Raw genomic sequence first — 12,273 nt, 5'->3', positions numbered from 1 at the left:
CAAGACAGCCAAGTCACAATGAGAGGAAGCTGAAAGGCACGTGTTAAGCTCACGCAGATTGGCGTGAGGTCTGGAACAGTTAAAGGAATTAATAGTAGCAAATAAAGTACGTAGTTGATGTAATACTTAACTTTAATCCACAATTGTAGAACATCTCTCTTGACGGTACATGTTATAACCACAATATAAAATAATATCAAATGCTATGGCGCCTAGCTAGGTCGTAGCAAATGACGTAGCTGAAGGCTATGCTAACTATCGTCTCGGCAAATGAGAGCGTAGTTGTCAGTGATCCATCTCTGGCTAAGTCGGCTGTACGACTGGGGCGAGTGCCTGGACGTCTCTCTAGACCTGCCATGTGGCGGCGCTTGGTCTGCAATCACTGTCAGTGGCGACACGCGGGTCGGACGCATACTAGCGGACCGCGGCCGATTTAAAGGCTACCACCTAGCAAGTGTGGTGTCTGGCGGTGACACCACATACGGCATTCAGGTGCTGGGTACAGGCTTGATGACCCCAGGGTTCCTGAGCTGGGGACTGGTAAGCACCGCCTGTCCTCTGTCACTGTAAGCTCTGGGCATACTTCAGCGACCACCGTGCGGCGCAGCAGTGGAATGTTGTGTGTCTCAGAGAATGGGGATTTGGCTTGACCACCCGGATCGTGAGGATGGAATAAACCTCTATAAACAACACCTCAATCTCGAGGTGTGGTGCGCACTGATGAGATGCATGGCTGTTGAGGTGGAACAGTTGTTAGCGGGCAACTTCTGGGGAACCTGCCGCACCTCAGTTGTATAAGTCTTACCTAGGCACGCGGGGCTCTGTCTAGGTGGACTTCTATTTCCCTAGCTGCACGTGGGACCGAGATGGATCCTTCGAAATCCTCTTTTCTTCCTCCCAGCGGAAAGGGTGGGCCGCTGGAAGGTTCTAACACCCAGTCTCTTAAAAGGGCTTGCGTAGTCAGTCCCACTGACTCCGACACTTCTTTGACAAGTCCAGTCTTAGGTATGCATTCTGGTAGTCAGAATGTGTTTCTCATTGTGAAACGGAAGGAGGGTAGTTTCGAGAAGGTTTCGCCCTTCTATATACAAAAGGGTTTGTAGGGAATCTGTGGCTCCTTAAAATCGGTGAAGCGTTTACGTAATGGGACCTTGCTAGTGGAAACTTCCACTTCCCAGCAAGCAACTAACCTCCAATCTGCTAAATGCCTTGGAGAGTATGCCATAGATACTGAACTGCACAGCACCTTGAACTGCAGCAAAGGTGTTGTGACATGCCGGGATCTAGTTGACATTCCCAAGGAAGAACTGCAACGTGAGTGGGCTCCGGAAGGTATTGTTGATGTCCAACATATCATGAAGAGGGTTGATGGCAATCTTGTCAAATCCGACTCGTTTATTCTCTTTCAATAGCACTAAACTTCCTGAACACGTTAAAGCTGGCTTCCTTCGCCTTAGTGTGAAACCTTATTTCCCGACCCCAATATGCTGTTTTAAATGCCAGCGTTTTGGGTATACCACCTTAGGGTGTAAAGGCAAAGTGACTTGTGGCAACTGTGGTAAGGCTGCTCATGAAGGAGTTGGTTGCTCATATCCGGCCAACTGTATCAATTGCTCTGAAAACCACCCTGTTTGGAATAGGGACTGCCGCATATTTTTAGAGGAACTCAAAGTCCAGGAAATAAAAACAACCAAGCGTATCCCCTATGGTGAGGCCAAGAAGATCTATAGGTCGATGCAACCTCCCACATTTGCTGCATCTTTTGCATCCACAGTTCAAATCCAAAAGCCGATGCCACAACGCAGACAGAGGTTGTGAGTGTTGGCACTAATACCTGCAGCTGTCAGTGCACTTGCAACGCAGCCAGTGTTTCAGAGCCGGTAGCCCTACTCGAACGGCAGACAAAGGTACAGTGGCAAACTTGGGCCAGCCCCTGGCGCCTCCAACAGCTGAGGCTGTTCCGAAGCCCAGTATGCCCATTACCACTCCCATGTTGGCTCCCCCAAAGCCCACCAAACCACAGAAAGCTCCTGTACAGCAGCAACAGCGGGTCAAATCCCGTGGTAATCCGTCTGACCATGCGGATGTTGTTTTATGTGAGGCTTCATCTGACTCTTCCCCAGAGTTGATGGAATACGATGTATGTGTGGGGCAATCATCTCGCCCCACACCTGCCCCTCCACCTGCTGCGGTGTCCTCGCCCCGTCGGAGAGACAGGATGAAGGTGCTACCCCCATCATAGATGGCACCCATACTTCAGTGGAACTTGCAAGGGTTCAGGACGCATGTGGAGGAACTTCATCTACTCTCTCAGGGTAGACCACTGTGTCTATGTCTCCAGAAGACTTATTTCCATCCCTCATACTCCCCTGAGCTACGAGGCTATAAACTCTACAAAAAGGATGACCTGCGTGGAGAGAGAGCTAGAGGAGGCGTAGGTATTTTCGTCAGGACGGACTACCACTCCTCGCCTCTCTCACTTATGATGACTTTACAGGCCGTCGCTGTGTCCGTGCACGTGCGTCATCCATTGACTGTATGTTCGCTTTACTTGCCCCCACATGATGCACTTGATGAAGCGGCCCTCACCGACCTTCTTACACAGCTCCCCCAGCCATTCATTATTTGTGGTGATTTTAATGCCCACAATGTGCTTTGGGGCTCTGCAATTACCTGTCCTAGGGGTAGAGCAATTTAGAGGCTTCTCCTGTCACCCTGTGCCTACTGCTCAATGGAGGACAGAGCACTCATTTCTGCACAGCGACTGGGTCGTTCTCTGCCATTGCTCTCCAGCTCTTGCCACGAGTGCTCATTGGGAAGTGGTCGCTGACTTGCACGGCAATGATCATTTCCCAATCTGGTTTCACCTGCCAGATGGCGTGGACCCCGAAAGGAGACCACCACGATGGGTGTTCAGTGGAGCCGACCGGACACTTTATAGCCAGTTGGCCCAGTTCGAACACTGTGCGAATGTTGAGGCGTGGGTGGATCATATTACCAAAACGGTCCACCACACCGCTGCAGCATCCATTCCACAGGCCACCGGAAGAGGCCACCTGTCCCTTGGTGGAGTGCCGAATGCCACTTTGCAGTCAGGACCAGGCGTGCAGCTCTGCGTCGGTTCCAGTGTAGGCCGACTGTTGAGAATCTTGCAGCCTTTTGGGTGGCGAGGGCAAGATGTCGCCGCATTATTCGTGAGAGCAAGAAGAGGTCATGGCAAAAGTTCCTGAACACCATTAATCGTTCCACCAAAAGTTCCATTGTGTGGGAGACCATCAAGAGAATTTCTGGCAGAGGAGGGAGGTGCCCCATAGCTGCTGTAATGAATAACAGCACTCTCCATACGGATCCGCAAGACATTGCCCAGACTATGGCAGCATATTTTGCCACAGTTACTGCAACAACCAGTCAGGATCCAGGTTTCCAGCACCATAGAGCAGTTACTGAGAGATGTAGTCTGGACTTCCAGTCCACCTCTCATGAAGTTTACAACTACCCATTTTCTATGTGGGAGCTGGATTCTGCATTGTCTGCAGCTCGTGACACATCCCCTAGTCACGACAGGATCCATTTCAGTATGCTATGGCACCCACAATGCGCAACAAAGAAATCCTCCTCGCACTTTTTAATGCCATTTGGGCGTTGGGTCACTTTCCTGATGTGTGGCGTGAGGCAGTTTTAATTCCTTTTTTAAAACCTGGGAAAAACCGCACGAGTCCGAGTAGCTACTGTAGTGTTGCCCTTACTAGTTGCATGGGGAAGACCTTGGAGCGGATGGTCAACCGCCGCCTTGTCTGGATGTTAGAATCCCAGCAACTCCTTAGTTGCTTTCAGGGTGGGTTCAGGAGGTTTCGTTCCACCTTCTATAACCTTGCCCTCCTGGAGGCGGCTATACAACAAGCTTTCCTACGCCGTCATCACCTTCTAGGTGTATTTTTCGACATCAAGATGGCTTACGATACCACTTGGAGGCGTCTCATCCGGGAGCAGCTTCACGACTGGGCCTTTCGTGGTTGTCTTCCTCTTTTTATTCAGTCTTTCCTCTCGCCACGATATTTTAGATATTGAATTGGTGATGTCCTGTCTGACCACTTTGAGTAGGAGAACGGTGTCCCTCAGGGTAGCGTTTTAAGTGTGACTCTCTTTGCCATTGCTATTAATAGCATTATGTCCATAGTGAAAAATCCTGTCCAGTGTTCCTTGTTTGTGGATGATTTCTCTTTGTTTTGCTCTTCTTCAAGCCTTGCAATGACAACGCATCAGTTGCAACTTACTCTTAGACGTTTGGATGACTGGGCGCAGAAGAGTGGTTTTAAGTTTTCCACCGAGAAGTCTGTATGTGTTCTTTTTCACCGGTCTCGTTCGATTTTAACCTTTCCTGAGTTGAGGATGAGGGACACTATTCTTACTTTTAAAGACACTGTGAGATTTCTGGGGCTCATTTTTTACTCGAAGCTTATGCGGTTACCTCATCTTAAAGACCTGAAATGATGGTCACTTAAGGCTTTAAGTATTTTGAAATGTCTTAGCCACAGTACATGGGGAGCTGATAGGACTTGTCTGTTCCAGTTTTATGGGGCGTTTGTGCGATCTCGGCTCGATTATGGATGCACGGTGTATGGGTCTGCGAGGCCTTCTTACTTTAAAGATGTTGGACGTTGTGCACCATGAAGGGCTTCGGTTGGCCACTGGGGCATTCCGGACTAGCCCCATACTAAGCCTCTGTGCGGAGGCTGGTGAACCGCCACTTCATATGCGGCGACGGCTACTTACAGTGCGCCAGGCCTATAAAACTTTGTCCACACCATGCACACCTGCATACCATACCGTTGCTCAGCCTCCTCTGTCACGGCTATTTCGTCACCGGCAACGTGCGACGCAGCCCTGTGGAATTCGCTCACAGGATTGCCTCGCTGCGATGTCTATGGCTGGTCTTCGTGTTTTACGTTGCGGTTGGAGCAGATTTCCACCTTGGCTCCTCCGGAGACCCAAACTTATTTTAGATTTGACTACTTTTAAGAAAGATAGCATACCAGATTTTAGATTCCAATCTCTGTTTTTTAACATTTTAGATTTGCATCACGATTTCACTGTCGTTTACACTGATGGATCCAAACAGGAGACTTTCCTTGGCTGTTCTGTGGTGTTCCGTGATCATGTTACCCAGCTTCGCCTCCCTGATCAATATACCATTTTCGCGGCGGAGCTCCACGCAGTCCTGGAGGCACTGGAGCAGATGAATCATTTTCGGGGCAATCGATTTCTTCTCTGCTCCGATTCTCATAGTGCCTTACAATCACTGCAAAATCTGTACCCAACTGAGGAGATGGTCCAGCTGATATACGACCAACTGTACTTGCTCCAACGGCGGGGAAAGGAGGTATCCTTCTGCTGGGTGCCTGGTCACGTAGGCATATGGGGCAATGAACAGGCCGATCGGGCTGCCAAGGAGGCCTGCAGAGAGCAGGATGTGGTCCAGTGTCCTATTCCCTTGCAGTCTGTTATCTCTGCACTCCACAGGAAGTGCATGGAGTTGTGGGAGGAAGAATGGCTGGCGGTGACGGCCAATAAACTGCGGTTAGTGAAGTCAACAACTCAGCCGTGGCGTTCCTCCTGCCGGTTGCTCAGACGGGAAGAAGTGGCCCTCACAGGTCTTCGGATTGGGCACTGTCTTCTCACACATGGCTTTTTATTACGGCGGGAAGATCCTCCGTTTTGTGATGCTTGTCGTGTGCACATCTCTGTCCGGCACATTTTAACAGACTGCATTTTATACCGTGATGCAAGGGCAGAAGCACAAGTTGATGGGGATCTGCCTTGTGTTTTAGCTAACGATGAGGTGTGTGTGTCAAGGGTTTTAAAGTTTTGTGATGTGTCTGGACTCTGGCCTAAACTTTTAGGGTGGAGGTTTAGTGTATTGCAGAGCGGCTGACTCCTCCCTTTTTTCCTTGCGGTCAGCCAGCCACTTCCATCTGCTACATTGTTTTAGCTCCCTCTACCACTTTCTTCCTGTGTTGTCCATGTTTTACTGCTGACACCCTGCTTCATCCCACGCTTCGGTGTGGGTGGGCACATATTTTTCAAAGCTTGTTACCTGTGTTTTATGTTCTGTTTTATATTACTGTTCTGAGTTTTTTTTCTTGACACCCGTCTCACTATGTTACTGAGTGGGCGCTGAAGACCTTGCTGTCGTGCACCCAAAAAACCCCTCTACTACTACTACTACTACTACTACTGAAACTGTGGTCTGCACAGCAACAGTCTTCTGCCGTCCCGATCTGGCGAGTTTGAAGGCCTGCCAGAAGGTGCAGAACTCGAGATAACAGCAAATGGACCTGGCTGCTACGTCTGTGGGTACTGTCGTTGCAACTGCATGCACTGCTGTGGGCACATGCCCACCATGCCAGGCTATCAGTATCTATGGCCTCCATGTAAAACCAGCTGAACAGCAGCTCTGTAATCAGTTGTGATTTCACTGTGCTCTTGTATTGATCAAGCTACACATCGTTGTTTGGTTCTGAATTCACTACCTCTTTGGTTTTTGACCTTGGTTTACTCATTGGATTTGTTATTCCACTGTGCCATCTCCATTGTCAGTCCTTCTCCTGTTGTTTTGTCATCTGCCTGTTTGCTCTCAGGCGGCTCGCTGTGACGCCCTCAGGTGCTCAGACAGTTCTGCTGGTATTCGAGCCTTACAACTTAGTGCAAATATCTGTATACTGAAAATACTGATTGAGAATGCTTCAGCTATCCGATTAGTCTGTTTTAGAAATACTGAGAGCATTTGTGTGTAATTTTTTTGCATGGATGCTCAGATTTTCTGCTTTGTGCATGCTAGTCAAACAGACAGAAATTATTTTGATAATATTATGGGAGTCAACTCCTACAGTCATCAGGATAGATCTGGGCAGGATGCAGTGATAAGGGCCTAAATGCACTCAAAAGCATTATCAATTACACATTTATTCAGCAGCAATACAGGGTTGTCTTCCAACATGCTGCACCACACCCCAGCTGGCAGAGTTGTGGTCTCGTCATTGGAAGAAGCCCGGTATACGCTCGACTTACGGTTCCACCAGCCCACTGAAGTGTCATGTGGAGACAATTATATCAAGGAGCAGCCATTGACCCATGGATGCTTCCAGCTCTATGTATCGATCTCCAGAGTGTTCTTGTTGACATAGAAGATTTGCCGTAAGAAGTCACGGCTGAGGTCCACTTGAAGTACTTCGTGACTCACAGAGATCAGCTCTCATCCCCCTTTTTTGGTGACAGGCTCCAGCAGCATCGGTGTCAGACTCAGAAACAGGATGCAGCAGCAGCAGTGCCCCACCCTCTAAAAGGTGACTGACAGACAGCGTCCTGGTCACGCAGGTCAAGTCTCCAGCAGGCCTGCAGGGCAGTGGTGCCCTCCACGCCCCATCAGCATTGACTCAGAAGTTGGCAGTGTAGCTAGCAGCAGCAGTGTCCTTCCAGCCGAACTTGTGGCCCACAGATGATTGGAGACAGCCAGGTATGCCCACAGTCGACCTCCACAGCCTCCCATCTCACTGGATAGCTGTAACTGATGCAAGAGCTGAGAGTACACACTGGGCAGTCAGCAGTCCGCACTCAGCAGTCAGCAGTCCACACTTAGTAGTCAGAGGGTGTTAAGGAGGGTGGGGTGTTTATGTTGCACTTCCCTTGTGCTCTGTGTGACAGGGTGGCAATGACATCGTGTGTCCTGGTTTTCCCATGATGTCAGTTCTCCTAGGACTTCAAACTTCTGCACTTCACCTTTCAGAGGCTATTTTCTGCTGGTTCAGCATGTGAATAATTACTGTTGCATTGTACTGAGGCCAGTTTACGACACTCTGCTTTGTTATTAGTATGACGGTACCTCTCGACTTCCATGATGTCATTATGCTTCGCTTGTAGACTTGTGTGCTCAGTCATTTTCCCATCTGCGTCTGCCACAACTTGCTGAGCTTTTCCCCTTACCTGGCTGTCTACGGGTCATTGAGACATGGAGTTCATCTTCCAGGAGCTGCCAGGGATACTATCCTGGGGCGTAACATATCCCCCTTCCTTCAGAAAATTTGTCTCAAATTTTTTGGTTTAGAGTACTGTAGTAACATCATTCTACATATTTTGCACCAATGTCATACAACTTTATTCTTCCATTACCATACAGCTGATTTACGTGATTTGAAGAGAGTGTTATGTGACTGAATGATTAACCTTTTAATGCCAACAATAGCCACAAATTGTTGCATCATGTTGCATGAAATCATACAAATGAGCAACCTCTGCCATACACTGAAATCATGTGTTATTGAACAGATGCTCAACACTTGACTAGATGGGATGAAATCAAGTACATATTTACCATCCTTATTTTGGATCCAGTTTTGGACTAGTGGGAGCTATGTTATTAGTACGTAATTCTGTTGACTGTTATGTGTTAACTTACAAATTGTAAGGTGAGTACATGTCACTATGTGACCATTCTGAAAAGCAACATCCATCTATGCTCAACAACAAAAAAATAATTGTATTACTTGATGGGTGGTTGAGTTATTATGTTTCTCTGTATATACTGTGGCACTATTGTATGATCTGTTGTAGCTGTAATTTTGTTTCATTTTATTATCATTTGACAGTTTAGTAATCAGTAAAAATGACCAGAACCGACCATTTCAATAAAGGTGCATTTGTACATTACTTCAGTCAAAACATGTCATCAGAAAACGAAAAAAGATAAGAAGAAAGGAATTTCAGCTTTGATTGGCTAGGTTCGCATTTCGTAATTATACATTGATGATGCTGAATAGATTAAAAATTTCATTTCATTTCGTAGTGAGTACACACACTTCATTGGTCTGTCCTGTGGTAGACCTGAGTCAAGTAATTGGGTAGTAACTGATAATTATTACACCATTTTGTGAAATATATTTTCTTATCCATCAAGTTGAATACTGTTACCAGGGGATAGTAATTAATTTATTCTTAATAAAAAGTTTATCATTTTTGTTCAGCATTTTAATCCCATTGTAAATATTTTTTTTAAATCCAAAAATCAATAGAGGTTGTTGTTGTTGTTGTTGTTGTTGTTGTCTTCAGTCCTGAGACTGGTTTGATGCAGCTCTCCATGCTACTCTATCCTGTGCAAGCTTTTTCAACTCCCAGTACCTACTGCAACCTACATCCTTCTGAATCTGCTTAGTGTATTCATCTCTTGGTCTCCCTCTACGACTTTTACCCTCCACGCTGCCCTCCAATACTAAATTGGTGATCCCTTGATGCCTCAGAACATGTCCTACCAACCGATCCCTTCTTCTGGTCAAGTTGTGCCACAAACTTCTCTTCTCCCCAATCCTATTCAATACCTCCTCATTAGTTATGTGATCTACCCATCTAATCTTCAGCATTCTTCTGTTGCACCACATTTCGAAAGCTTCTATTCTCTTCTTGTCCATACTATTTATCATCCATGTTTCACTTCCATACATGGCTACACTCAATACAAATACTTTCAGAAATGACTTCCTGACACTTAAATCTATACTCGATGTTAACAAATTTCTCTTCTTCGGAAACGCTTTCCTTGCCATTTCCAGTCTACATTTTATATCCTCTCTACTTCGACCATCATCAGTTACTTTGCTCCCCAAATAGCAAAACTCCTTTACTACTTTAAGTGTCTCATTTCCTAATCTAATTCCCTCAGCATCACCCGACTTAATTAGACTACATTCCATTATCCTTGTTTTGCTTTTGTTGATGTTCATCTTATATCCTCCTTTCAAGACACTGTCCATTCCATTCAACTGCTCTTCCAAGTCCTTTGCTGTCTCTGGCAGAATTACAATGTCATCGGCGAACCTCAAAGTTTTTATTTCTTCTCCATGAATTTTAATACCTACTCCGAATTTTTCTTTTGTTTCCCCTTACTGCTTGCTCAATATACAGATTGAACAACATCGGGGAGAGGCTACAACCCTATCTTACTCCTTTCCCAACCACTGCTTCCCTTTCATGTCCCTCGACTCTTATAACTGCCATCTGGTTTCTGTACAAATTGTACAATAGAGGTTATGGTGATAAATTTGTAAACATTATTCTTGTTTTAACAGTGATGTACAGACAAATCCTGTGGTGTTGCTTCAAAGTGACTTACCTGCGAAGTTCAAATTGCATTATCTACCCTATCCTAAGAATTGCTATTATTCTCTCCATTATGTCTGCATTTAGATCATAACAACCAAACCATGTGCCAATAAAAAAAAAACAGTCTCAGCAATGAAAATTACACAGATTATTAAAAATCCAGTATGGAATGTAACAATATTATGAAAAGGATAGTTGCTACTCACCATATAGCAGAGATGCTGAGTCGCAGATAGGCAAAACAGTCTTTTTGACTGTCACAAAATAAGCTCTCGGCCAACAAGGCCTTTGTCAAAAATAGATGACACACACACACAACTCACTCACACTTGTGATCACAGTCTCTGGCAGCTGAAGCCGCACTTGTGACAGTCTTTAGTTGTGCCTATCCACGACTCAGCATCTCCGCTATATGGTGAATAGCAACTGTCCTTTTCATAATATTGCAGTTTATTAACATTTTTATTTCCCGAAAATTTTCATTTCTTGGAGATACTTACTTCACTTTAGAAATAAACCTTCCAATTGTTTTAATTGTATATTACATAAATGTAGATAATCATGTAGATATTTATTTGATGCTTTTTATTCTGCAGGCATGTTCTATACAACATGTTCCTGGTGCTCCCTATCAATGTATTGAGCACATGTTCTTCACTGCGGGAGCTTCATCTTCCGGATGTTGGGTTGACAGACCTACCCAACACTATTGAACAGTTAGCAACCCATCTTGAGGTGCTGGATGTATCATACAATGAGTTACACTGGCTACCAGAGACTTTTTGCCAACTGAAGCATTTGACACGTTGTCGGCTGTCACATAATCGTTTAGCGTTGCTTCCATCTGAAATAGGTCAACTGACTCAGCTGATTCATCTAGAAATCAACTCAAATATGGTATTATGCAATCTTAATCACATACTTTTTAATGTTCGTATTGTCAAATTTAGTAACTGCAGGAGACCCACTATTAATATTTAGTGTAAAATTTAGCCCCATCAGTTCACATTTTGTATTTGTTCTTGACAAATGTTTAATTGAAGCTGTGTTCTATCCTGTCAGGTTTTTCAACTCATTTGACTAAATTCTTCTGTGTCTAATTTAGGTTTCATTGTGAAAATTAATTATTTGCCCACACCCTCCTCCCCAATGACATTCATTTACTGAATCTATAGCATATTTGCAGCTTAGAACAGAAATTACATTAAAATGATTCTTTCAAGTGGTAAAATCATACCCCCAGAAAGACAATTAAATCTTTACCATTGAACTGTGTATGTACCACTTATTTTGTGTCTTCCTATTTATAATACTCTACCTCTAGGATGTAGCCAGGATTTTGTCTAGTGGTGGGGTGGGGGTCCGATTGGTTAAAGTCGACATTAAAAAGGCTCTTGCTTTTCATTTTATGCTGAAAACATATTCATTTATTTATTAATTTTACAGGCTCAATTTGCTGTCAGGATGCCTTCACACAAATAGTATTGATTTTATAAAATTATGCAAGAGAAGTTTTCTAAAATTTGAATACAGTATAATGAATTATTTCTTTCCTAACAAAATGCAGCTCAGTCTTTTTCCTATTCTTTCTTGTTACAAACTTTTCCGTAATTAGAAACTATCAGAAAAGCACACAGCAAACAGTAGCACTTGCATTAAATTCAACTGTAAGTGAGAACTGAATTGATTTAACAAAACAACAACTGAACTCCAATAAAGGTAACAGTGTACACAATAGATGGTCTTTGCTAAAGTGATAGCTAGGCAACAGTCAAGTGTGCTGTCGACCTATTGATAGTTTAAATCTCTCGATGGCCTTGTAGCCTATCAATAGAGTGTGACTTTTTCATCATGTGATTGAAAATCAAAATATTAGAGGTGATGAAAAAGTTTCCATTTGACTGCCATATAGTCCAGAGTTGGTATATGCCAGTCAGACAAAATTGCCATGGGCATTGAGGCAATCATCCTATCCACACACCAGATTGAAGATATCTGTTTGCTGCGCATCCTTGGCCGACAAGAATCATTGACCTTTCAGGTGCTCTTTTAAAAGACAGAAGGTGTGATGATTGCATGGAGAGAGATCAGGACTGTAGGGCAGGTGCTCAAGTGTCTCCTACT

At 44.8% G+C, this 12,273-nt stretch overlaps 1 protein-coding gene across 4 annotated transcripts in view; it reads left to right on the top strand.

Annotated features, from left to right (window-relative positions):
• The window catches only part of LOC124596160 (leucine-rich repeat-containing protein 1-like), a 131,718-nt gene that overhangs the window by 62,701 nt on the left and 56,744 nt on the right, over positions 1-12,273 (top strand). For all 4 annotated transcript variants that reach the window (XM_047135193.1, XM_047135192.1, XM_047135195.1 and 1 more), the window contains one exon: positions 10,746-11,046. In XM_047135193.1, coding sequence (XP_046991149.1) covers positions 10,746-11,046 — 301 coding nt within the window. The remainder of the gene's footprint in view (positions 1-10,745; positions 11,047-12,273) is intronic.

This window comes from Schistocerca americana, chromosome 2, assembly GCF_021461395.2.
Source record: "Schistocerca americana isolate TAMUIC-IGC-003095 chromosome 2, iqSchAmer2.1, whole genome shotgun sequence".
NCBI lineage: Eukaryota > Metazoa > Arthropoda > Insecta > Orthoptera > Acrididae > Schistocerca > Schistocerca americana.
This window is presented reverse-complemented; position numbering and strand designations above follow the sequence as displayed.